Genomic DNA, 25472 nt, shown 5'->3' with positions numbered 1-25472 from the left:
TGTGATTCAAGGTAAGAGATCTGGATCGCAGTGACAACTTGAGATATGGCGTGAGACAACGGTACAGTAGATGGATAGGTGGTTTAAAAAAAGAATATATAAGGAACGTTGACAAATGTTTAATCTCAGGGACGATAACCAAACTGGTTTTTGAGAGCCAATGAGGTAACCAGGGTCAGTATTTTGTGGCAACAAAACTTTAAACTGTTCCTTAAAGTTTACAGAGTCTGAAACTCAGTCTGCCAGTTTTTCAATATTGACACTGAATTTTATGTCATGGTAAATGTTATAGCAATATTCGAGACTCTCGATGCGAAAGGGAAAATGTGGGAAATATGTAAAAAAAATAAATAAAAAAAGGTAAATTTTGCAGATATTTTTCCATCTTTACCATCTACCACCAGGTCAAAAATGAATCAAGTGTTTTTTGTGACATGGAGAATACATTCTTTACCATTTTCTTTGGCACCATGGTTAGCGCTTCCGCACAATAAGGAGGTTCATGGTTCTATTCCAAATCTGCATGTTCTCCGTGTGGATTGGATTGGATTCTCCAGTTTCTGCCCACAGTCCAAAAAACAGGAAGTTCATAGGAGACCCTTAATTGCAAAGATGAGTGAATGGTTGTACGTCCCTATATGTGGCCCTGTGATTGGCTGGCAATGGGTCCAGGGTAAAACCCTGCCTTTTACCATTAGATAATAAATGATTGAATTCATGTTTTCATGTATATATATGCCCTACGCATTGATCATTGTTGTTGCTACACTTTGAGGTGGTTAGTCACGTGCTTCCCCAGATCCAGGCCGAGATACAGGGCCGTGTCGTTCACTTGCATCGCTAAAAGAACATTTATGAGAGACAAATGTTTCATTGACATTGCCTCCTGGTTCTTGAACGCATCACAACTGCTGAGCTTGCCTGAATATATTAAAACCTTCTGGTTGTAGGTTGACAGTAGCCGGCTGGAATATTTTAACATATTAGCCAACCTCGCCTTCAAGTCTATATCTGCCCCTGCTCCGGTGTCTGCAGAGCCCAAGGAGTGTTTGAGTATCATGTGATTTAACACACACGCATACACACAGAGAAATATGAATGTTAATGGACGCTTGACTTTGACTGCAACAGCCGCTATATTCACTCCCAAATGCTTCTGTGTAAGGATTAATGTTGATAGCTTGTTTATTATTTCGAGTTAATGTAGTCCGATGTGGTATTGGTCATATTAAAGATTGATCTGTTAGTGAAACTCCACTGTGCAAAACTAATATGTCAAATTTCCAGTCGCAGCAGTGCAACAGTTTAAGCAAAACTAATACATTTCTATCCAGAATATGCCTCCCAAGTGCAATTTGTGGTAATGTGAGATGGATATTTAGTCCCCTCATCAAACAGTGTGGATAACCTTACTCAGGGGATTGCTCTCTGCAAATGAATAAGGATGCAATTACCCTCTGTTGACACATTTGGCTTTAGTTTCGTAAAAGTGACAGTTGAAAAATCCACTTCAAAGCTATGTAGAAAGCGGTAACTCATTTGCCAGTAAATTTGGGTGAACTTCAACAATGGATGGAGGGGAGAAAAAAAAAGAAAGAAAACAACTTGCCCTGGAGCAGGAGCAATTTTAGGAGCGAAATAAAAGTTATAGGAAGACACCGACGACAATTGGCATTTCCACTTTTCAAGGTTTTGATTTTAACATTGTTAATACTGCAGTGAGATTCTCAGTATTTTTCCTCTGGAGATAAAAATGCACTGGGTGTCAAATCATTACATGTCCAGGCAAATACTGAATTCATTATCCTTTGTCCCAGTGTCTGAGGAAAGATTCATATATGTATGCTCTTGATGAAACGCACCGCTTCTAGCAATCACATTTATTGTCTCACAGACATATAGAGGCAATTTGCATTTAACATCTGAACACTGTCTGACAATGACTGCTAGGAGGATGTCTGGATGAAGTCTAAAAATACCACATTCTGAGACATAAAATATGCATGGAATAATAGCATTTTGGAGTCAAAGTGATGCTACTATATACAAGATCGGTGGACACTGATCCCCTCGGCAGTCGAATAAAAGAAAAAGAAACCCAAACAAAAACATTCGATGATTAAAAAGGATCACTGATGTCTCAAGAAAGATGTTAATCCAGACATAAAAGAACACCTGTCGCTTTTTTTTATTCCAACAAAACACTCTTGGGTGCAATAAACATCTGATACACATCGAAGCTCATATGTTTCTGGGATTAAACAAGTCAGCAACAGCAGGAGTCCCTGATTTAAATGAAACAGAGGAGATTTTAAAGTCTCATCATTCTGGTGCAAAGTCAGCGGCTGATTAGCTCCCCAACAGCGAAAATGATGACGATCATTAATAAGTAAATCAAGTCTAGATGTCGCAATGTAACATTTGTTTTGTTCCCCGCTGAAGGATGTGCGCTGCTTCGTATTTGCACTGCATTCGTTTGTTTTCGCCCCGCGGTTTATCTTCATCATAATTTTCATGCGTCTACAGCATCCCGGGCAAGACAAACGTCCCCATTCGATTTCCAAAATGAAGTTAGGAGCCGGGGCGAGGTGGAGAACTTTTCATGATAACTGAAGCGTCTCTGCCGCCTTCTGCTGATTCTTCCATTTCACACGTTTTTGTTGTTTTCTGGAACAAAACAAAAGAGCGTGTCACGGTGAAGAGCAATAGCTTCTGAACAAAAGGCTGGAACGAATGGGAGTCGTATGAATAGTACAGCAAGTGTTTACACACTCATCACATGGAGCTGGCCTCACCAAAAAAAAAAGTCCAAGGCATTTATGGATCATCATTTAACAGTGTTTAGTTTCAGCAAGGTATTTGCCTTAACTGGCCGTGTTTTTAACATTTTCTTTGAAAACGACTTCATTTTTTTTTTTTTTTTTTGCCATTGCTTCTGTTGGAACATCTGCGATATAATCAATCCTGTGCTTGAATCAAAAAGTGCACGATTTTAATGGACAGTGTGGAATTAATTTAGAATGATGGGTTTAGCAGAACAAAATACAAAACTGGCCGAAGTTTTGGCGAATGTGTTTTTTTTTTCTTGGAGGATCAGAGCTCAAACTGCTATTTAGGATTATGCACGTGGCAATTTTAGGAGTGCGATATAAAGGCTGGATTTGGCTCGCTTTTGCCGATCTGTTTTAGTGCTCACTACAATGATTTTGGCGAAGTTGCCTTACGTAATGGTTGCATTCACTGCAATAGTGGTTCAACTTCTCAACCAGTCTTTAGCTTTGGGTCTGAAAACCATTTCGAGTCCTTCCGAGGTTTTTCGTATTTGACTGCGTCATTTCAATGTGGATCCGAAGCCATGTTTTCCGTGCAGAAGAATGGATTGGTGTGGTATTCAGGTATATGGGTGTTTATAATAAGTCATTAGATCATGATTTCCAGAAATAACTTGTTTTTAGCATGTAAGTATTTATAGTCATTCATTATTTACACTGCAATGAGGGCCTACCTGAGCTGTCAGCTGTCGATTCCCAGCTCCTAGTCTGTCGAAGTGTTGTTGAGCAAGATGCTGAAACCCTAACTGTTCCCCTGGTGTACAGCAACCTATTGCTCATGGTTCATCCATGATGGGTTGATTACAGAGAATGAATTTCCCCACAGGGGTTAATAAAGGATAAATTGTTATTAAAAAACATTCACACATTGGAGCAATGTCCCAAATGAACCTTCTGCATGTTTTTGGACTGTGGGAGGAAATAGACGGAGATGTGCAAAGAACATGCAAACTTCACATGGAAAGGCCTCCCTCTTGCATTTGAATCAGTCATATTCTTTCTGTGAGCTGGAAAAACTCACCAGTATTTGCAAGATTCGGGAGAATAATGATGTGAAGGTTATGCTCCTCTAAACAATAACAAAAAATCATAGCCATAGTCAGGAAAATAAGTTTCAAAATTGACAGAGAAAAAGAAAAAGAAGCTGTTTAATGTTTGTTGTTATCTTGTGTCTGCTGAATCACAAATTTACCAGACCCCGACTTTCAGGACAGATTGAATTAGAAATGTCGCATCAAAGACAGGGAAGCGTGCATGTGATCGTGTTAGTGTATGTATCCATGTTATGGTGTATGTGCGTTTGTGTACATATATATGTATAAATGCATCACTGTGTGCTGTACCGTCACTCAAACCCATTAGTCCTTCCTTACTCTGCAGTTTGGAAGGAAGGCCTGTTCTTGGGGATGAATATCGAATGCCTCTTTGACGTCACTGTCGGGAAGTAGTTAATCTTCTCACAAAACTGGTCACCATGATCCCCATTCAACAAATTCATCGGTCTTGGTCTTACAGCACCTTTCAAGTTCCCGTCAAACATCAATGTTAGAGTGGCAGGGTAAAGTTAAAGTGATATTTGGATTTTGAGGCTTTGTTTTTACCCCGAAGTAGGCGTAAGGGTGACAATTGCTCCCCCCCCTTCTTTTGGGCAGCCTGAAGGTACCACCAACTCCTTCCTCAGCTTGATTGACGTTTCAAGGATGAGCCTGGGAGAGGTACAACTTGTACAAGGGAATGCTGTGGGGAGAGCCCTCCGGCGAAAGCTATGTAGGCGAGAATGAATCCCAGCCCACAGCACCGTAGCCCGCAAGTTGGTAAATCAAATCCTCTGCTGACATTTGCTTCGGTCTCAAACAACAAGACTCAATGGAAATATTTTTGCTCCAATTTGTCCTCTTGTCGGAGTAAAACGCAGAGGAAGGAGTTTTTGGTTAAGTACTTTATTGGGACTGCATAGGAGGCTACTAAATTGAAGAGTTTGAAAGGGAGGACAAATTTGACAGATGCGCGTGTTCCCCACGGGGATTTGGACTGTTTTGCATCAGGGAGTCGAGGAAAAACAACTGACCGCAATTGTCAATTGACTTTGTTTTGCTGGTAATGACATGCCAGTGCAGACACTATTTCAGTTTTGGAGTTGTTACCGGGAGGAAGATCGGTCACCGATAAATTCCTGTTCACAGACAGGGATTTATGTCAACAGTTTAGGATCCAGACTTCACAAATCTATATTGGTTTTTCGAGTACTCCCTGACCAATAATGCCTTGCTTTCCTCTTTAAACAGTCCGTTTCAGTCTCACTCTGTAGACTATTTGACTCTCGTTGTAAAGTTTGATTCTTTATATCTGTTTTTGCAATCACTGTTGGGAGTATAGTTTTTTTTTTTTCTCTGTGCTCGCTGACAAGGCCGGACGAGCGCAATTTGCGGCAAACCAGTTTTTGGGTCTAGTATTCAACAGACAGTATAATGTGGAAAATTAGAGTATCAGAGACGAAAAAAAAGAAAACTGTGAACTGACCATGTGGCTCAGTGGGAGCGATCTTGTGTCCAGCTGTTCATCCAGTTAAAATAGACCGTCATTTTCAGGAATTTAATAAAGTAATCATGATCACTTTGCCACGACTGTACTCATATGTCCTTATGTATAAACACCATAAAGTCATGTATTCACCACTTTGTAAAATTACAAGACATTTGAAGAAAAATTAATTCCACTTTTATATAGATTTTGTGACGTGTATTTATCAGATGAGTTCAATAGGCCACCATTTTTTATTTTGATTTTTTTTTAAGTGGAAGAATATACATGTTTCACTTTTCATTGTGGAATTAGCGCTCTGTGTTCAGTTCAGAAATGTAAAATGTAAAATTTAATTGTAAAAAAATATGGGTCATCCATCATTGTCAGATGATGTATCACCCATTAAAAAAAAAGACCTAACAACACAATGTAAAGTAATCTCATTTGTTTTTAAATACCAAAATACTGCAAGTCTTTTCTCTTTGTTTTGCACTACATCGCAGGATTTCCCCGGCCCTCAGGCTACAGGAAAGAGCTAATTCAGACCAGACCTATCAGATCTTTAGCATCGCTATGTGCCGCAATCAATGAGAGTGAATAAGTATTAAGTTTATTTATAAACAGTCAGAGCTCCCTGACACGATGTCTGGATGGAGCAGCATAAACGTTCTGCTTTAACATCCAAAGCGATTACTTCCACGATGCAAAATGATGACAATTGAGCTGTCATCACAGAACGGCGAATCGAATCTTATTGAACGGCCTCGTGAAATGACTTTTTTTTTCCTTGCAGCTTCTGATCAAATTGTCATCAGGGTCGGCTTCAGTACAGAACAAACTGTAACATTTGTCGGTGGGATAGATAGATAGATGTGCAGGAAACATTAACTTTAAGCGGTCTTTGGGATGAAGAGCAGGCCAGAGGCAAAAGCGGATGGATGGAATTGCCTTGCGTGTCTCCATACAAAACTTTTTGGCAGAGCGATGGCGATTAGGAAAAGGGAAACTGTTTATTGGCCTGGTACCTTCCGCGGTTTCGATGAAATGTAATCATAGCTGCACAAATTTATGGCATACGCAGGCATCAAGACAGAGGTGAGGTTTTATTCGTCAACATTTTTAGTCACATGAAGGCACGGACTAAACACGGGAAATGCGATGGGCAAAGCCGTCTGGATTTATAAAGTCCTTTTTCCTGGGTGCAGAGTTCAGTTTAAATCTCCTCAAATGAAAGTGGCAAGCAGGCGAGACAAAGGACACCGCAGGCTGTATTCACGGGCTGTAGCGGAGCTGGCAGAGGCACAAAGATAGGTGCCATTTTAGCTTTGCTTGCGCTTGATGGTTATTTTGCTGCTTCAAATAAACTTACTTGCACCGCGGATAATGAAGTTGCACGGCTAATGTTTTTGTTCAAATAGAAAAGGAAGGACAATTTACTTTTGCCAGCCAATTCTGGCACAAAATCATTCCCCGTGATCGCGCCTGCTTCGGCCCCCCCCTACCCAACCCACCGCTCGGAACAAGGTAATGTCTGCGGTCTCGGTTTGGAGAGGTTCATCAAGAGACCTCCCCTGAGTCTCCTAAATCCTTTTTATGCATTTTAACTTTTGATTATTTGGATGCACTGGATTAAAATATTGATGTATGTTTAGCTGACTTTAATGGGTATTTATTTTGTTGATATCAACTGTTCCTTTTAGGATAAATAGTTTTTGCAAACTTTACACCCTCCAGTTTCCAGGTCCTGTTTTATTTATGTTGGGTTTAAAAAAAAAAAAAAAGAAATTTCAGATGCGATTTGGAAAATCTTTGACAACATTGAAAGACTTTTTATTTAAATCCTGTTAGATAAACCTGTAATTTATGAACAGATTGAAGTTTCATGGGACCCGAATTGTCACCTCGAGCTAACAATATTATATTTGAATGTGTTTCAGAGAAATATAATTGACACACTATGGATAACCTATAATTAATGTTAACCAAATGTCGAGCAGAACCTTCCAACCCTAAAACATTATCCCGCGCCTCACATTCCCCCCGCTCTGCTTCGGCCCGTGTGCCGTTCTGGATGATAGGCAATTTTGTGAAGTGCTATAAGTACTATTGAGATAAGAAAGTCTCGTTCGTAAACTGTCCTCCAGGCAAATCGGTAAATAGTTGTACGAGTCCCCAGATGTTCCCAGCTTGCCTCCGGCAATTTTTTAGGTTGCAACGTTTTGCCTTGTTGCATCGTGGCTCCTCTGGGCCTTGCCCCGCTATCACCCATCTCCAAAGCCTGTTTCCTGTTGTTAATGCTGCAGCTTTGTTTCCCTTTGGGAATGTCTCCTCATGCATGAACTGCCATTCCTCGGTTTACAACCTCCTCGACCCTACAGCGTTTTCGCGGTAACGCCGCCATCTTTCATCGATTTATTAAGAAAGTTTTGTCCCATCATTCCGGCATTCAACGTAAAAACTAATTTCGTGCGTGAGATAGTTGCTGAGTATAGCGGACAAATACGTGGCGCCATACGAGGAGGACGACTTTGTTTACATTTGCATATCCAGGCCTTGTAACTCCAGCATCTTCTGCAGGTTCTGTGATTTTGCCACCGTGTCAGGGTAGGCGAGTGACATAGATACTCATGTACAGTGCTGTCTGGAAGCTCCGACTTATGTCGAAAATCGCGTTACGTTGTAGGAACAGAATTCCGACATAAGGTGAGGAGCCCCTGTATGAGAATGCATAGAGCCGTAGTTTATTTCCTGAAACAATTGTTTTGTAAATAATGCACGGGGGAGCAACTGTTAGCAGTGGCAAGCAGTAGTTAGCGGTGGCTCGCAGTGGTTAGCATTGGTTAGCATCTCTGCCTCACAGCGAGGAGGTCCTTGGTGCAATTCCAACAGTGGGGTCCTTTCTGTGCGGAGTTTGCATGCTTTCCCTCCGAGTTATCCCGTTTCTTCCCGAAGCATGCAGCAGGTTCATCACAGATGTGTGATTAGTTGCACGTCCCAGTCGTTGACGTGCGATTGTTCCCTGCCTCTCGCCCGGTGACAGCTGGGTTCGGCTCCAGCAGCCCCATGACCCTTAACTGCATAATGATCAGTGTAAATAAAGAATGAATATATTAATGAATATACCCTTAATACTCTGAGGCTCTTGTTCCTATATTCTCTGTCCATGTTTATCACACAACTCTATTGTTGAAATTGGTTTTACCGAAGCCCTGTGAATGAATCTCATCAAACCTTTGTTATTTATTATTCTTTTTTTTTGTTTTTTAATCAGTTGGATTTTGTGTTCACGAGAATAGCTTCGTCTAATATCCCAACACCAGCGGCTTGGTTCTCAACCGTCGAGAACCACCGGAGGAACCGGATAGCCCCCGTAACCTCTCGCTCGCCTCCGTATTTATTAGCTGTTCATTAAATATTATCAGTGAATATGGCAATGTGGTGTGCCAACAAAGAAGAGCTCTCTGAAGACAGATCTGAGGATTCGGAGGCCCGTTTTCATAACGCCGCTTTGCTTTCTGGAACATTTATGCTAGAAGTCAGTGATGTCAATCATTCCCCAAGAAGTTTGGCTTCCTTCATCCAAGAAGGGGGGGGGGGGCTGGTTTTTAAGCACGGAGTTTAATGTCTCATGGTGAAACAAAGCGTTAAATTTTTAGCGTCTCAAGTTAGAATTGGAATCCAGACTGTTTGGCTGATGCGCGCGGCACTCTGTCACCGAACACTAACCCTAAGAATGCAAGACAACTGATGACCGCGAGAGACTCCAGACTGTCGGAATTCCTTGACTGTGAATCGACCGGGCTTTTGAATCTCTTCGGCAGGACCAGGTGACTCATCCAAAGCACATTTTTCTTCCAGTGAAATACATCAAGGAGGTACTGAGGGATAGAATCTGCTGGAATACCGGGAGCGCTGTCATTTCTGCAGGTTATTCAAGGAGCAAATACTCTGGCAGATGCTTCGGATGCAACTGTTTATTTAAAGTATAATACGATGCACCTCGGGAAAGAAAACGCTGACATAAGCAGCGCAGTCAGTTCATTGCTGACTATAAGAGCCTGTCAAACTTGTTCCCCGGCGTATATTGTTTGTCACTTTAAGTTGTGTCCGACCGCAAAACTGGTTTCATCCCCCCCCCCCCCCCTTGCTTGTGTGCAAACGGCAAAGTGGCTGCTCTGCCTCCTCCACTCGGACGTGCAAATTCGGCGAAACATACTTTGAGTTGATGCGTAAGACTTGAAAGTTCCGTTAAATAAAAAAAATCTCCTTTTGAAACAGTTCAAAGAGGCATGAAAAAATGAAATGAAAATGTCACGGTGCAGATGGGTGCATCTGAGGTACACGTTTTCCCTTTCGAGCTGCAGTCATTTCTCTCTCTTTTTAAAGAGCAAAATTTAACCCATCGCTTTAGCCAGAGCATAAACAACTTCAGTTGTGTTATATTATTTAGTTATCTTCTCCCTCTCGACGTTTTAGCCCGACATCTCAAAGCCTCCAGGAAAAGTGATCACTGTATTTTGTGTGGCTTTGTTTTTGTGTTCCGCTTTTTCATAAAGACCCGCATCAATTCCGATGTAAAACTGCTGAAATGTGTTTCATTTTTTTATTTTTTTGCTCATGTGGCCCCGAGTTGTTTTATCCATGATGTACTTTTGTTAGTTTAAAGGTCCGGGCATCTCACAGAAGATGACCTCCCTGTAATTTTGTCAAAATGTATTTATTTAAACCCGCCGGGATATCATTAATATTATTCCAACCCACGGAAGCTAAACATTGGTCTTTTTCTGTCTCTCTGATGAACTAGAAACCGAACACACATTTCTCATTGATTAGCTTCAACCCCCTTCGGAAAAGAAGGGGGGGGGGGGGGGGGGTCGGCATCCCTCGCCGCTATTATCAGAGCCTGGTTGTGATTGTACAGGTGTGTTCCCGTTCAGCGGACGCATCAGTCAGCAGAAGTGACGGGAGCGGGGCCCGACCCAACGCCAGGCCTGTGTAAACAGCGAGGTTGTTCGATCTTTGCTCCCACCTCATTCATCATCAGAGCGATGTATGCAGATGGTTTTCTGTACATCCATAAAACCTTCCCGCGCACAACCTCCTTTGCACATCCTGCCCGAAGGAGAGCGAGCCTCTCTCTGTTTCTCTCTATCCGCGAGTCTGAGACGGCGATCTGTAATTCGTTGCTGGTTGTCGGGAGGGTTCAGGAGCTCCAAAATCTACTGAAGTATCTGTTTCTTTTCAAGCGTTAAACAAACAAATGCAAAGAGAATGGGAAAGGACTTCGGCCTACGGGAGATACACAGGCCATCCGAATTACCCCGACCTCGACTTAATTCAATAATTTACGTTCTATCGGCTGGATAGAGAAAGATAGGAGGATGGGATGATATAATGTTTGGGTGCGAACCCAAAAATAGAAACGACAGAGGGAAAGACGTAGAAATCCGTGATTCTCGGCTGTAAGCTGCACCTCGAGGTGGTCTATTGACGCAGAAGATACGGAAGTTTCATGCGATCGTGATGAATTCTGAGAGGTAAAACGGAATACTGCCACAAATATATCATTCGTAATTTGCTGTTGTGTGGTCTTTGCCGTTTTTCTTGCAATTCTGATGTTGGTATTGATGCAGATTTCTAGAATTTTGTCATAATAATACACATTAAGCAGCCTGAAACATTGACAGCAGTCAATTTTTTTTTCTTTTTCTACCATAGCTCTTCATCTTATATCACATATGCAGTGAGGCTGTGTCGCGAGGATTCAAGTGACTGTCCAGAAATGAAAAGAAAATGGAAAATTCATTTAGTAGAAAGCCTTAGGCTTAGCAAGCAATACACTGCATTTATAATGGATGAATATGACATTTTTTTTGAGGGGGTTCAAACATTTCCTCGGATCTCTACAGTGCAGAAACATTTTTAATTTTTTTACATATTTTATTTCATTCAATGGTTTTGCTAACCTGTGCTGCTTAAAAAATTTTCATCAGGAAAATGTGATTATTTTTTTTTTTTCTATTTTTGTAATTGCTGTTAAAAAAAAAAAGAAAACATTGGTTGGCATTAGATGTTTGAAATCCACCCCTCCCCATTACTATTTGCTTACACTGGGCATAATGAATCATTAATTCACTGCTGTCACTCGCAGCCCGCAGTCACTCTGAGCAGAATTAACTCCTGATCCAGCAGAGCAGAGAGGGAATAAAGAACTGTGGTAGCGTGAGCCTTTCTATATTTGAATCCTTCCATTCTTCCAACTTCGGTGGAAGGGGCTTTTCTAAAAAGGCGCTATGCTCACCAGCCCATGTTGAGGTGATTGTGTTGGTTTTCTTTCATTTTTTTTTAATTTTAATTTTAGTTTCTCTCATTATTCCTGCCCTCCTGTTCATTTTTGCTGCAGGTATTTTCAGACTCATGACAATGGATTATTATTATTATATTTGCGCTGCGGTGGATGGTGGAGCATTGCGGCGTGCACTAATGTGGTTTTATGCCTTCATAGCTGTAACAGCTGTGCCCTCAGGCCTTGTGTTTTGGATTGTCTGTCCATCCTTCTGTCATGAACATGCTATCTCAGGAATGCCTTGAGGGGTATTTCTTTTCTGGCATGAAACACAGTTTGTCATGATCCGGGAATTCATCTGCTGACTGTATCACAAATCAATATTTTATATATATATGTGTGTGTGTGTGTGTGTGTGTGTGTGTGTGTGTGTATATATATATATATACTCATGTTATATGTTAGCTAATCAAATATGAATGCCAATTCAGTAGCATGGTAGTATATAAAGCTGGGTAAAAATTATAATAATAATAATTTTATGAAAGGCGCCTTACTTGCCACTTAAGGACACCAGACAGACATATCAAAACAAAATACAGATTTAAAAAGACAATAAAAGAGGGACTATGGAAACAAAAAAAATAAATGAAAACAATAAAAAAAAACATTAAAAAATGCCTTTTGTTTTGTTTTCTGTTTTTTTGTTAAGCAATTGTTTCATTCCAGCACAAATTCTTTTTTTTTTTTTTTTTTTCTATCTACAGAATCCAGACTTCTTGTCAAAATCAAGTTTCTTTACTTGAAGACGTTTCACCCCTCATCCAAGAGGCTTCTTCAGTTTTAATGACCTGTGGGGAGTTTCTGAGTATAACTGCTCTTGGATGAAGGTTGAAAAGTCTTCAAGTGAGGAAATTCAAGTCCAGTTGCCATGACAAGAAGATTTTGACAAGAATTCACCATGACCTGGATGACTGAGAACCTCCACAGACAATCCAAACAAACGTTGCTTTTTGGAATTTTTTAAATTGGGAAGCTAGAGGGGGAGTCTGACTTTCTTTTTGATATCAACAAATACAATAAAAGGTGTACTTAATAAAATCAGATGGCAGCGACAAGCAAAGGCACTATTAAAAGTTTAGCTCCACTTCAACGATACTGGATTGGTAGGTTCCTTTCTAAATCTCATTTTGGCCCAATCCAGATCCAAGAGAACTCCTCAAAATCTTGTAGACACATTAGCGTGAACCACCTCATCAATGCCACAGAAAAAAGATTCTGTGTTTTCAAGGTATTGTTTCTAAACCCTACAGTTAGACTTTGTTACAGTTCTATGCTTTATGTTTAATTGCCTGCTCTATTTAATAAATCATCAGATGGCCATGGAGTCCAATAACATGTTCCTTGGTTATTTTAGACAATCTGCAGGGATGCTCAGAATATTTTTCATCTTCATTGGCTTTTCTGGTTTCTTTTTTATCCCCGCTCTGATCCCAAGGACAAACTTTCCCAGTAAGACTGGCTGAGTGCCGCCGCTTTTCTCCGTCTTTGTCACCTCCTGTGGTAGAGGCTCAGCTGTCCAACCCCTCCCCAACCCCAGGCATAAAGACTCAGCTGGTGTGATGGGCAATAACCCTTCAGCTGTCACATCGGAGTTTTACCGCTGCTTTTGGTGGACAAGTGGAAGATACCTGTTTATATCAGTTATGCGGGTTAACATACAGCTAAATATCTTTCCTTGAAATAAATGGCTTTCGGTTATTACGCCTATAATACAGGATGGGTCGGGATTATGAAAGCCATTAGCGATTATTTATCGTCCGATGGTGAATGCTGCATAGGCCGCCGCTCAGATCTGAGAGTTCCCTCGGCTGAGATCTGGGGTTCTGTCCCTGGCTGTTTGGGACTTGGTGTTTGTTTAGCATTTAAAGGTCAAACAAAAATAAATAACTTCTGAAAAGTCAAACAAATGACCCAACAATGTCGTTCCCATGATTCACAGACGGTGGTTTTCGTGACACCGGTAAACGTACGATTCTCTTTGAAGCCGTTCCTTCAGCACACAAACACTCCCTGGCGCTCGACAAGTCAAACTATGGTCACGATATATTAAAAATCACCCTGTGAGTTTTAACAAGTGTGTGAGAAAATGCTCGGTGTCAGTTGGATTGTTTGTCCGATCTTATGCAGGGGATACTGGGAATTAGTTTTAATGTTGTTAGTGATATCCCTTTGTTGAGATTTTTTCATTTTTGTTTTTTTGGGCTACGGTGTCAATTAGTAGGAAGTATTTCATGGCTTTTAAGGGTCCCACACTTTCTGGTATTTTCGCACAGCTCTTGTTGCTGGAAAAGTTGGACAATCTTCATTTGTTTTTGCGGGTGCATTCGTCAAAACCTGCCAGCAAACCACTCCTTGACTCTATTAAACCAAATTAATGTGACTGCCAATCGAAAATGGTGCTATTGACGCTTGTATGTTATTTACAGTGATGTGCAACCACAATAATGCTTAAAATGGAAAAAAATTAACGAAACCAAAGACAGCCTCCTATATCTTTGAGAAGGATGTCATGATTGCAGGGTTCATGCAGGGTAACACTTCAATAGTTTCTTAATTTGTCAAACAGCCGGGACATAAACAAATGCCGGGTGGGCAAAATGTGTTTACATCGTAATGTTAGCAGTCAGCGGTAATCCAAACATTGACCAAGTTAGCTGATATTAACAACACGTTCAAATTGATTTTATCATTAGGGAAGTGACAGAAAACGGTACACAAACATTTAGTTACGGAGACCCCAGTGTCATATATTTAATCCAGTTGATACATTAATACAATGCAATGATTGCTAGGATATACAACAATTATAATGATTTTTTTTTTTTGTTTTACTGTCATGTTGCATGGAAATGATGTTTTCCACAAATTCACCTGCAACATGGAAGTCTTGCCACATGAAGCCGGCGCGAGAAACTGCTTTAAAAGGCCCGTTTTCCTTTTGTTGGCGCTGGCGTTGGGTCAAAAAGGGATTTAAATTCCGATGTTTCTCAATAATTCTTTCAACTCCTTCCGGATTTTTTTTTTTTTTTTTTATAACAGAGGCTTATTTATTGTCATTTTTTTTTTTTTTTTAAAAGGGGTCCAAAAAATATGTTTTGGAGTCCACCTTCCCTGTTATAGCAAGGGTTAGATGGAAGTCATATATAAACTCTCTTTCTTCCCTCTCCCGCTGCCCTTTTTTCTAAATCCCCTATATGTTATACAGCATCCTGTGACAGTGGTTCTGCAGGTCGTCTGCAAAAAGTGGCAATACATGCATTTTCCACCACCTCTCTCAACCCATGCACACATCCGTTTCCCCCATTTATTCTCCCCGGCTACTTTTTTTAAAAGGCACGATATCCTCTCCAAGGGGCGAGGAACAACCCTCACAGTTGTGGCTGAGTGAACATGCTAAGCGCTTTGAGCTTTTGGGAGTCTGAATTCTTTTATGCTACTTTGCCGTGATGAGGCTCCGGATGACGGCCGGTTAAATGGGCTGAGAAATTTCACTTCGCGCAACGGGGATACACTTCATTTGTCCGGCACGTTGTCTTCGCTTCTGTTAATATAAACTAATAACTTTAACAAGAACAGTTTGGATGTGCAGTTTGATTTCTCTCTTTCTGTTGGTTTTTCATACCTCTGCCGACGCCCGGGAGAGAAACCAAATCTTGGTTGTTTGTTTGCTTGTTTTTTTTTTTTTTTTTTTTAGTCTCATTTGTCCTATTAGTTGCTTTTTTTTTCCTCACACCTTTGTGCCTCACGCCTCCTCTTATGCTGTCAGCTCACATTTAGAGCGCTCCTAATTGAATTTTTGGACAGTAGCCGGCCCGATCACGAACGCTTCGGGAGAGAAAAAAGAAACGTTGCGTTACGACATCAAAGGGGTGCCTTTGCACCCACACCCCCGTTTCCACTCCGTCACTCAAAACACCATGATGAGATTCAATGGCTGTAGTTCAGTGAAGCACCGAAGGGTTAATTATGTGGAGAGCGCTCCTGGATTTTTAATCAGAGCCCCTCGCCGACAACTACTCTCATCGTATTCGAGTCTCGTCTATGCCTCGGATGACTCGCGTTCTTCGCACTTTGCGCACAACCTGTTTATTAAAAGCATTTTATGGCGATTTCATTTCGACCCCTTATATGGCCTCAGTCTCCATCCGGCGTCGTTTTCCCACAACGCACCTCACGAGGATCAATAGGGAGTCGGTGTCTGCGGATGCGGAGAAGATGGCGTAACCGATTTCAGAAATATCAACGCGTATCCTGCAGTGCGGAAATATGTAGAATTAGAGAGTGGATTTGAAGTTAGACTTGGTTTTATAGGGAAGGGGAGCATTCCTGAGATAATGACTACGCTTCTTTCTTTTCGCAGTGTCTCAGATGGCTCGGCATAATTCCCTTTTTCTCTGTAAGCGCATACCAGCTCTGCCGTCTTATTCAGACTGACGAAAGCGTCCAACTGAAAGAACTCCCTGATTCATTAGATACATAGGGTCGGATTCTATTTTTCAGTTTCTATGCATTATAACGTTTTGTTTCGCAGGATAATTGAGGTTTATTAAAAGCGCTTTTTTACCTAGTTCTCTGGAGAACTTACCCCCCCCCAAAAAAAACAAACAAAAAAAAAAAACACCAAGTACACATTTCTTTTGTGAATTAAACCTGTACTTTGGTATTCTCTAACAATACGCCGACATGTGAAAAAAAAAATTACTTTTCTTGTGTTTGTGGAAGCTCTCAGTCATCCATGTCGTGATGAATTCTTGTCGAAATCAAATATGTCATGGCAAGTGGACATGAATTTCTTCACTTGTAGACCTTTCACCCCTCATCCTTTTCAATTGTTCCCTTTCACATGAGCGAAAGTTGAGCGATTACCATTCCGTGTCCATGCATAGAGGCGTGACGTCCCAGCTTTATTTCGATCCCATTGCTTTGTGAGGTTTGATATTAGAAAAGCTCACTGAAATGGAATTGATGATATAAGATACGTACAAATTTAAATTGTTTTGTTTTTTTTTCGTCAGTTTTCACCGTCACATTTCTCCTCTGAACTCTTAATTTTTATTGTGGTCAACGTCGGGCTCTTGAATATTTATCTAAAGGGTTTAGTCAAAGGCTTCTCAGTTACTTTCTATTTTATCTTGGATTATTCTCCTTTTGCTTGTCATATTTGACATCTATATTTGTTTTGCTTATTGCTCTCTTTAGCCATCCACCCTCTACCAACAGTGTCCTCCCATTTAATTTTTTTTTTTTTTTGTCTTGATAGCACTACCTGTAGCCGGTGTTTTTCCTCAACTCCCTGAGAGTCTTACCCCGTTCAAGTCAACTTTATTTTCGTGTGAGTGAGGTAATTCCTCCCCACCCTTCCACATTAATATCCTCCGTCACATTTTACAGGATTGGAAAGTTTGTAGAACCCTTCCGTTCCCACCACTGGAGGCACTACTACATGTTACTGTTGAAACACTGTAGCCTCCATTCACTACCCCATTCAATAAAACATAATGAATCCAATTAAATAAAGAAAATCCTCCCAAAGGAAAGATTTATGCCTTTTGAACAGTCCCCTAGTATGCAAATTTCTGCTGTCGTATTTTAAGATTTGTGTGTGTGTGTGTGTGTACATCCATACATGTAGATGTGCACAATTAAATTCAGCAGAGCCATATGAATCCATTATGACATTATGAAGCCGTGTGTCATTCTCAGGTGACAAAAGGGTTTTATTTGAGTTGTTTGTCATTGAAATGCTGCTAGCCAGGCATGTATTCCAGGATATTACGGACCATTTCTTGTAAGCAATAAATACTTACCGTATTTTCCGGACTATTGAGAACACCTGAATATATGCTGCACAGGCTAAAAATAAACAAATAAATATGTGTACATATATAGGCAGCAGTTGTCTATTAGCTGCAGGTGTTCATGTTGTAACTTGAGATATTTACACAGAAACTTTTTAACTTTTAATTAATTACACAACGGTAACATCCACAAATTTGTACTGGAAATGTTTGTTTTTCTCACACAAGGCCTGTAACACCACTGATTAAAAAGATTAGAATAAATAATACAAGGAAAAGTCCATAATTTTCTATCCCCGCTTTGCCCAACTCCAGCTGATCACTATCTTCGTCTTCTTCAGTGTCGGAATTGAACAGCCTCAGAATTTCACGGTAATTTCATTGGTCCGATGTGACGAGGCTATACGTTTTAGCGGCGTGAAGCTCGTTAGCCCCCCCAAAAAATCCACAAATTAGTCGCATCACTGTTTAAGCCGCAGTGTTCAAAGCGTGTGAAGAAGCTTAAAGTCCGAAAATTACGGTAATTTTCAATTTCCAGTTTGACTTGGCATCACCTGGACCACCGAATTCAAAAATGATACCTATTACATGAAGCCAAGCTTAAATGCCTTGTTCTTTCGTTTTTTCTTTCGGGGTTTTCTTTTCAATTGCTATCTGTTTTTTCTTCTGTAACCGTCGTCCACAAGCTCCATCCTCCCTCAGTAATTCAGTATCATCCGTCAGGTCTTGTTATCCTTAAAAAGATAATATACATTTAATTCCCGCGGCCCTGTCTCCATACCCGGACGGAGTAAAAAGGATTCCACCGAGGATCAAGATGAATAAACAACAACTCAATATGACTCTCTATCAAACTTGCAAGAGGAATCAACCAGAAAATCTCTTACACGTGGAATGATTCAAACGATGTTGGACGGATCAGCCGTAACCTCACCCAACGCTGTGTTCCAATTCGATATCTATCTTTTTCATAACACAACTCATTGGGCGCTGTTGTACTTCACTCTTGTTTGCCTATTAGCACGCGATGCTACAGGATGCATCAGAGCTTCGTTGTGCTAAACGCGCTGAAAGAAAGAAAGCGGGGAACCGGAAAATGAATTATTAGTCTTAAGGGGGAATTGTGGGGGCAGGTGTAACAGCTGCTCATTCCTGGGACTCGGTAATACTTCTTATGAGATGCAGTGCCTCGGTCATGCCTGTTAGCAGTGCCAGAGTGCAGGGCAAGGTCAGAGAGTGAAGGTGAAGTGAAGTAATTAGGAGTGTATAAACACAAAGCCGACCAGCTGTTCGTGACATCTTCTAAATTAATCTCCCTATATTTTCTCATAGAGCCGAACATATTGACCAAACTGAGACAAGGGGAAGGGCGCAGGAAAAAGTCTTCAGCTAAATAAACTGCACCGTTGCAACGGTGTATTCCTCTGACTAGTAAATTCATCCCGCCTCTCAATACTTTTTTGGACTGAATCCACGGATGAGGTACTTCTTTGACTTGTGACACCACAAATCTCCAGGTTCTGTCCCGTTCTGACCCTTGCAGCTGCCCCCTGTCACAGCGCCTGTGTAAAGTGGAGATGCTAGAAAGTTTATGATACTGTATACCGGTCCCTGGTTTGATTCTGACAGGTGGTCTTATGTATGGGGAGTCTCCTTGTCTCCCCCATCCACTACAATGTTGAACGCAATTCCCGCCAAATTTCAAAAAGTCAGCAAATTTCTTCTGTGTTTCATCCGCTTGACATGCATTTATGGTTTAGATTTTTTTTTTTTTTTTTCAGATTTTCAACCCTAAATATATATATATATATATATATATATATATATATATAAAAGACAACACATGGTTTGAAGCCAACATTCTGTCACTTGCCCTGTCTGCTCATAATGTATTTTTCTTGAAGCTTGTTTTTCTCTGTTGTAGTTGAAGACAATGAAAACAGCAGCTTTTAAGTTGCCTTTTATATTTCCATAGCATTTCTTGTGGGTTTGATTGTAAGCTCAACACATTATCGTTAATGGAGTACTTTAAAAGCCTTGTTCAAGGTTTTTTTTTTTTTTTTTTCAGACCTGTATTTTAGATAAGTCACCATTCACTGTCTCCATATGTCCGACCCGCTAAATAAGTACATATTGTATAGGGTAGGGTATTCTGAGCATGATACTGAGCTGACAGTTAAAATGGCCTGATTTCCTTTATGTCATTTATGGTTTAATCACATTGACAGCAACGAAGCTAAGAGCTAAGCTTTCCTTATTTTTTTTTTATTATTCTTTTTTATTTAGCCTGCATAACAGAGGTACAGTTTGTTTAACACCGGGTCACATTTGATAATTTTTCGATATAATCAGCACACAATTTGACCAAAACCACACTGTTTTCCACGTGTCAATGCCCAAAGATCGTCCTCATCTTGAATATCTCTTAACATTTACTGTGACAGTGGGAATATTTTCTCTATCTGGAACGCATTACAGATGACTATTAACAATTATAAAAGAGGAGAAGAGCTGTACTTTCGGCCGACTTTCCAGGCCTTTCAAGTTTCCTCTCGTGTTCTTGGAAGAATTATATAAGAATCCGCGGATGATACGACTGCTACTCACATTGAGCTTTAAATGCTTTACCTTCCCTGAATTGGATGCAATAGAATGACAGTTTTTTTTTTTAATCTGTTAATGGTGTATTTGGATGACACTGTAGTCTTGCCTCTTGCTCTGTAAGTATCTATTATGTATCTCCGCTTTAGGAAAATAGCTTTATTGCATCCTAATCAGTCAGAGTTGATTTTATCTGCCTTTATTTCCTGCTCTCCCTTTCATTTTTGATCTAAGCCCTTCATCTTCTTCCTTCCTTTACAGCCTCATGGGCTTTTATAGTGGCTGCTGCTCTTCCATCTGTTTTCCAATCAATCTGTCCTCATTTCCTGCCAATTGGTCCACCTCCACGGGCAAAGGCTCATTTTACAGGAAGCATCGCATGTTGAGATAATCAGCCGTAGTTACAGTTATTAGTCCATGAACCTCCCGGGTTCGCAGAAGCGTGGCAGGAGATTGGTTGTCGGTTTGAAGTTTTGAATTCAGCCCGTGCGGTTGTAGTTTTTTTAGGGAAAACATCCTCCTCCGCCGCCCTAACACGGATGCCATAAAGAATCATTCAAGTAAAGTCTTTATATAAACATGAAGTTAATTTGTCTCGTAAACTAAAGATTAGGTTCAGATTGGTGACTGCCGTCTGCATTTTGCCGGGACAAATCGTCCTCCTGCAACTATTATTCGTCATGTTTGTTTTTTTTTTTTTCATCATTGTGTAATTTTCAATGCGTAATCTCACACCACTAATTTAAGACAGGACTTCACTCCCGAGCGGTTTCTCAGCTATAGAATATTCAGTGTTCCTCGTGTCGCTCTCTGTTCGAGCTGCTCTATTCTTTTTGTATTCATTTCATGGACTTTTGTGTGTTTGTTTGTTTCGTAGATCAAATCAAAAAGCCTTGCACAAATTGAACTGCATTCCCTTTGTGATCACAAAGCAGTTGTTTTCTAATTTGTCGGTAATAAATGAACGAAAAACGTATAGCCAGAGGGGGATTTTGCAAAGGAACGGTCTTGCTTATCAGGGAATTGTGCTTTGAATCTCATAAAGCAACAACCTTCGAAGACAAAACTCTGTGATTTTCATGTTCTACTACATGTTTTCATGTAGAATCATGTGAGATTACTGCTGATCAATAAAGTGCCTACATTCGTATACCTTTGCGGGAAATATAGCTGAGCATCTTTGTACGTCCATCTCCTCGATGTCCTTGTTGTGTACATACATCAGTTTTGACAGAATACTCTATTTTAAAAATGGCAGAGAAACTCGTTTTTATGAAACAAATGTCCTGAGTGTGGGCTCGATCTATTGTCATCTTTATTGTGGTCCGAGGGAATCGCAACGTGGCTTCATTTTTTTATCGAACACAATATCGACCGTTGTGCACATACGGAGCGGGCTGTCTTATCGGCGGCGGCGGATGGAGAGCATCCAACTGAGAGGCCGAGACCGACCTCATGTATGTCACAAGTAAGATGACGACCTTCACTAAAACTGAACTGTGACTTAACCATATGAACCCCCCCCCTTCATTTTGGCCTGTGTGTTTGTTTTTTTTCGGTCTCTGTGCATAAAACTGCCTCGCTCCTCCTACACATTCCTGCATGCAGTATTACAGCTGGAGACAATATGCACTCCTCCACGCTATCACTTCATCAAAATAAGTCATTTATAAGCCCTCGCGAGCAGGTGATTATATACCAAGTCACTTTGGCATTCGAAGTTGTGGAAGAGTAAGCACCAGATGCAGACTTGCTGCATCGGCGAATTAAGATTGACGTTTTTATCATGCCGTCAACCTCTTCCTTCAACCCGGCCATTTGACGTGCATGACACGGAACCCGAAATGCACCTCTCAAACCCACTTTCTCAGTCTCTTATTTGTTCGTAGTGCTCATAACAGGACGGGAGAGAACTTGGTGAAAGGCAATATCAGCGTATTTTTGGCTGACAAAATAAAAAAGAGCTTTGCTCATAGATTTGTGTTGGACTGTAGCAAGGTCTGACGAAGGCCTCCGTTCAGGAGTGAAGGTAACTTGAGATTTACAGTGGTTTATGTACAATTCAAGCGGCCCATGTTTTGTTTGTGTACTTGCGGTTTCTACGCAATCCGTGGCGGTTGCATTTCACAGTCGTCAATCAACTTGTTGTTTTCCCGCAGTGGCAAGTATTACCGTCACGCGAAACACGGCAATGCGAAAAATCTGTGTATTTAAGCATGTCAATTAAATACTAAATAAATAAATACAAGTCTGAAATTTCCATTGTGTCTCTCTTGATGCACCAATGTGTTAAAAACACTGCAATTTTTTTAAGTAAACATGCAATTCTGAAGTCATGTTTGCTTGCTGAGAATCAACAGCGTAACATATTTGATAGTCTGTTTGCATTTATGGATAAATGAACTTCATATCACCTTATAATATTTATTTAGATATGCAGAACTATGAGATAAGGATGGTCTTAGAAATGTGCAGTACAAACCCATCAAGGCTGCAACTGGTAAAATGGATTTGAGGAGATAATGGTGATGACAGCGGCCTGGTTTTAATTCCAACTCAGGAGCACAAAGTTTTCAATTTAAACATAATTTTTGCACAACAAACACAAGCTTTTCTCATATATTAATTTTGAAAATGAGTGTTTTAGAGCTATTTTTTTTTTCTTCTTTCGCCCATTTACTGAAAGGGGAAGCTTGCATAATTACTTGACCTTTTATCTGTTCCTTAAAAGGAGAAGCTCCGTCATATGACAGGCTTCTGTAACCGATTAGTAAAGAGCTATTGTACGCCACTCCATTTTCTATCTGTATAATTACCATTTCAAATTATTGTGGGAACGGTGCACAGATTCAAAGGGTATTTCATGCAAATTAGGACTCACATCAAGTCTTGTTACAGATTTAAAGGAGGGGACGTGAAAATGGTAATTGTCTCTCTCAGTCCTCCCTAAGCCCACTGGAGAATACCCCTGCAGACTTCGCTAAATATGGAGCCGATAGGCCAAGAGGGGTCATCGGTATTAGGTTGAGATGCTTCATCTTGTTTGAACGCTTAAGATAAAATGATGTGTGTTAGACCAAAAAATAAAAGTACTGTTTCTGTGAAAATGTCAGGGCTACTTGGAAAGGCGTATCAGCGCAAAGCCAGAAATGTCATGCAACTTTCAATTAGTCGAGACGCGTTTCCTCGTATAACCTTTTTTGATGTGTAATTTGTAGCACGAAAAGGACAGCGGCGCGTTCGCTTTCGTCTGTAGGTGTTTGGGAACTAGCTGACTATCACTTTTGACCCTCGGCCTTCAACTCCCTTCACTCTGTCATTATTTGGCCTTTTTCATCAGGCCAAGTGAACTGTGATTTCCGTTTTTTAATAAAGATTTTCTTTTTTTTTTTTTTGTCTGGGAACCGCTCCATTACTTTTGATTATTTTTAATGGCAAGCCCCCCCCCCCCCTTTTTTTTTTTTTAGAATACATTCTTATTTGTCTCTTAATACTTGAAGACTGGAGTTTTAATGAGCTGTCTTAAGATCTGCTTCCTTAGCCCCTGGCTAGATCCAGCAATGTGAAGCAGGCAACTCTTCTGGACAAAGACTATATAAGGCATGAACACTTCACTAGACATGAAGACATGCCATTCTTTCGTTTGACAGATATTATCCAGTGGGGAATGGTAGCCACACCACTTGAGGAGATACTTGATTAAAACAGGGTCCATAAATAAAGCATGAAAAATAGATTTGGAGACAGTCAGTCATCGTGAGCAATAAGGTGAATATCCTTGGCATACATGAAAAGGTAGATAAATCAGTCAAAAAATAATGAACGTTTTGGATCTGTTTGGAGAGCGAAAAATGTATGTTTTCTGGGGGGAGAGAGCAGACATTGTGGCTCACATTGCACTGACGCGGTGTTATGATTGTTTCCAGCTTGGCTTGTGTTTAAATTTCTAAAAACAAAAAAAAAAAAAGTGTTCAATTCCTAATTTGGAAAAATTGTCTTTTTAGTAATTCTCACCCTTTGCCCCCATTGCTCCTTGTGTCTGTCTTGTAGACATCGTGATCCATCAGGAGGAGGGTCATCGCGCCCCCCCACACAGACAGCATGGACACCAAAACCGCTGAAAGGTGACCTCCAGACACCTCCCCTCCCAAAAACGTTTGGTGAGTGTAGACTCTTGAGAATCCCTCCTATCCAGAAATTACACTCCCTCCTCTGTTTGGCAGCTGTTGAGCTGTCGTCCTCCTGTCCAACAGTGGACATTTTAAATCACTTCCTCTGAAAGAGAATTCAATGCTATTTCTTAATTAATGATAATACTTTTTACTATACCGATAACACACAGATGCATGTGAGGCTGTGAGTTGGTGTGTAGGCTAAAAAGATATGGTGATTGGTATTGATCAACTTTAATTAACTCCTTTGCATGCGTCCATGACCACAGCGACACTTTGACATCCTCACCAAGGAGAGATGTGTAGCCTTTTATTGATCAGATAAGATAAACTTTATTGATCCCCATTGTGGAAAAGTTCCTTTGTCACAGAAATTCCTTTGTCACAAATTCTTTTTTCCCCAGAGGGGAAATTTCCTTTGTCAATATATATTGAGATATAATAATTATCTTTCCACGGATGGATGAGAATTGCGAAACTTCCGTTTTGGGCCGATAAGTCAGTTGACACAAATATCTACAGTAAGTAAGGAAGTAAGTCTGCCTAATATTAGAGTTCAAAGTTCATGGATCTCAGAGGAGCTACTTCCTGCTGAGTGTTCAGAAGTGGACTTTATGGATAATTATTAATCTCTGTTCCTGTCAGAAGGGATGGACGCTTAAGTGTTATACACTTGGTATGATCCATACCACAATGACATTTTTATTTATTCATAATATCCTATTTTCCGGACAGAAATGTGCCAAAAACTGCAGTGGTCTTGCTCAAGCAATGTTGGTCAGAATTGTGAGTGTCTTAAGAGCAGTGCTAACATTTATTCAGCTGATATGATTTTTCTGATTTTTTTTTTTCCTGAGGTAATTGTTGCTTCATAACTCAGCCTTTGAAAGACAATTAATTAAACAATTAATTGTCAATTAATCAAATGTGAAATTAAGCTCCTTATTGGATGTATAAAATGACAAGAAATAAGTTTTGAACTGAATTCTTTTTCTGACGATGATGTGAGTCTAACCATCCCCAATGCAATTCTGGTGCCAGTGCTCTTATGAACATCTTTGATACACTCATATTGAAGGACACCGACTTCCAACATTATACTCCTTTTCTATCTCTGTTTCTTCTTCTTATGAGTTTTTTCATTTTTCTATTTCCGAGTAGGTATGGCATTTCATCGTGACTTGCACTGACAGCTCGT

General features: G+C 40.4%; 1 protein-coding gene across 3 annotated transcripts in view; it reads left to right on the top strand.

Moving 5' to 3' along the window:
• Nucleotides 1-25472, top strand: part of chrm3a (cholinergic receptor, muscarinic 3a) — a 94071-nt gene that overhangs the window by 5822 nt on the left and 62777 nt on the right. For 2 of the 3 annotated variants that reach the window (XM_086171931.1, XM_086171940.1), the window contains exon 2: nucleotides 24153-24262. Coding sequence is in view for 1 of the 3 variants with exons in the window: in XM_086171922.1 (XP_086028048.1) it covers nucleotides 24204-24226 (23 nt within the window). In the remaining 2 variants the exon portion in view is untranslated. The remainder of the gene's footprint in view (nucleotides 1-24152; nucleotides 24263-25472) is intronic. The other variant, XM_086171922.1, reaches the window with a different exon arrangement.

This window comes from Fistularia commersonii, chromosome 2, assembly GCF_037954325.1.
Source record: "Fistularia commersonii isolate RoL2024-O1a breed Wild chromosome 2, RoL_Fcom_v1.0, whole genome shotgun sequence".
Taxonomy (NCBI): domain Eukaryota; kingdom Metazoa; phylum Chordata; class Actinopteri; order Syngnathiformes; family Fistulariidae; genus Fistularia; species Fistularia commersonii.
The sequence above is the reverse complement of the archived record's forward strand: the minus strand, read 5'-3'. Positions and strand labels throughout refer to the sequence as shown.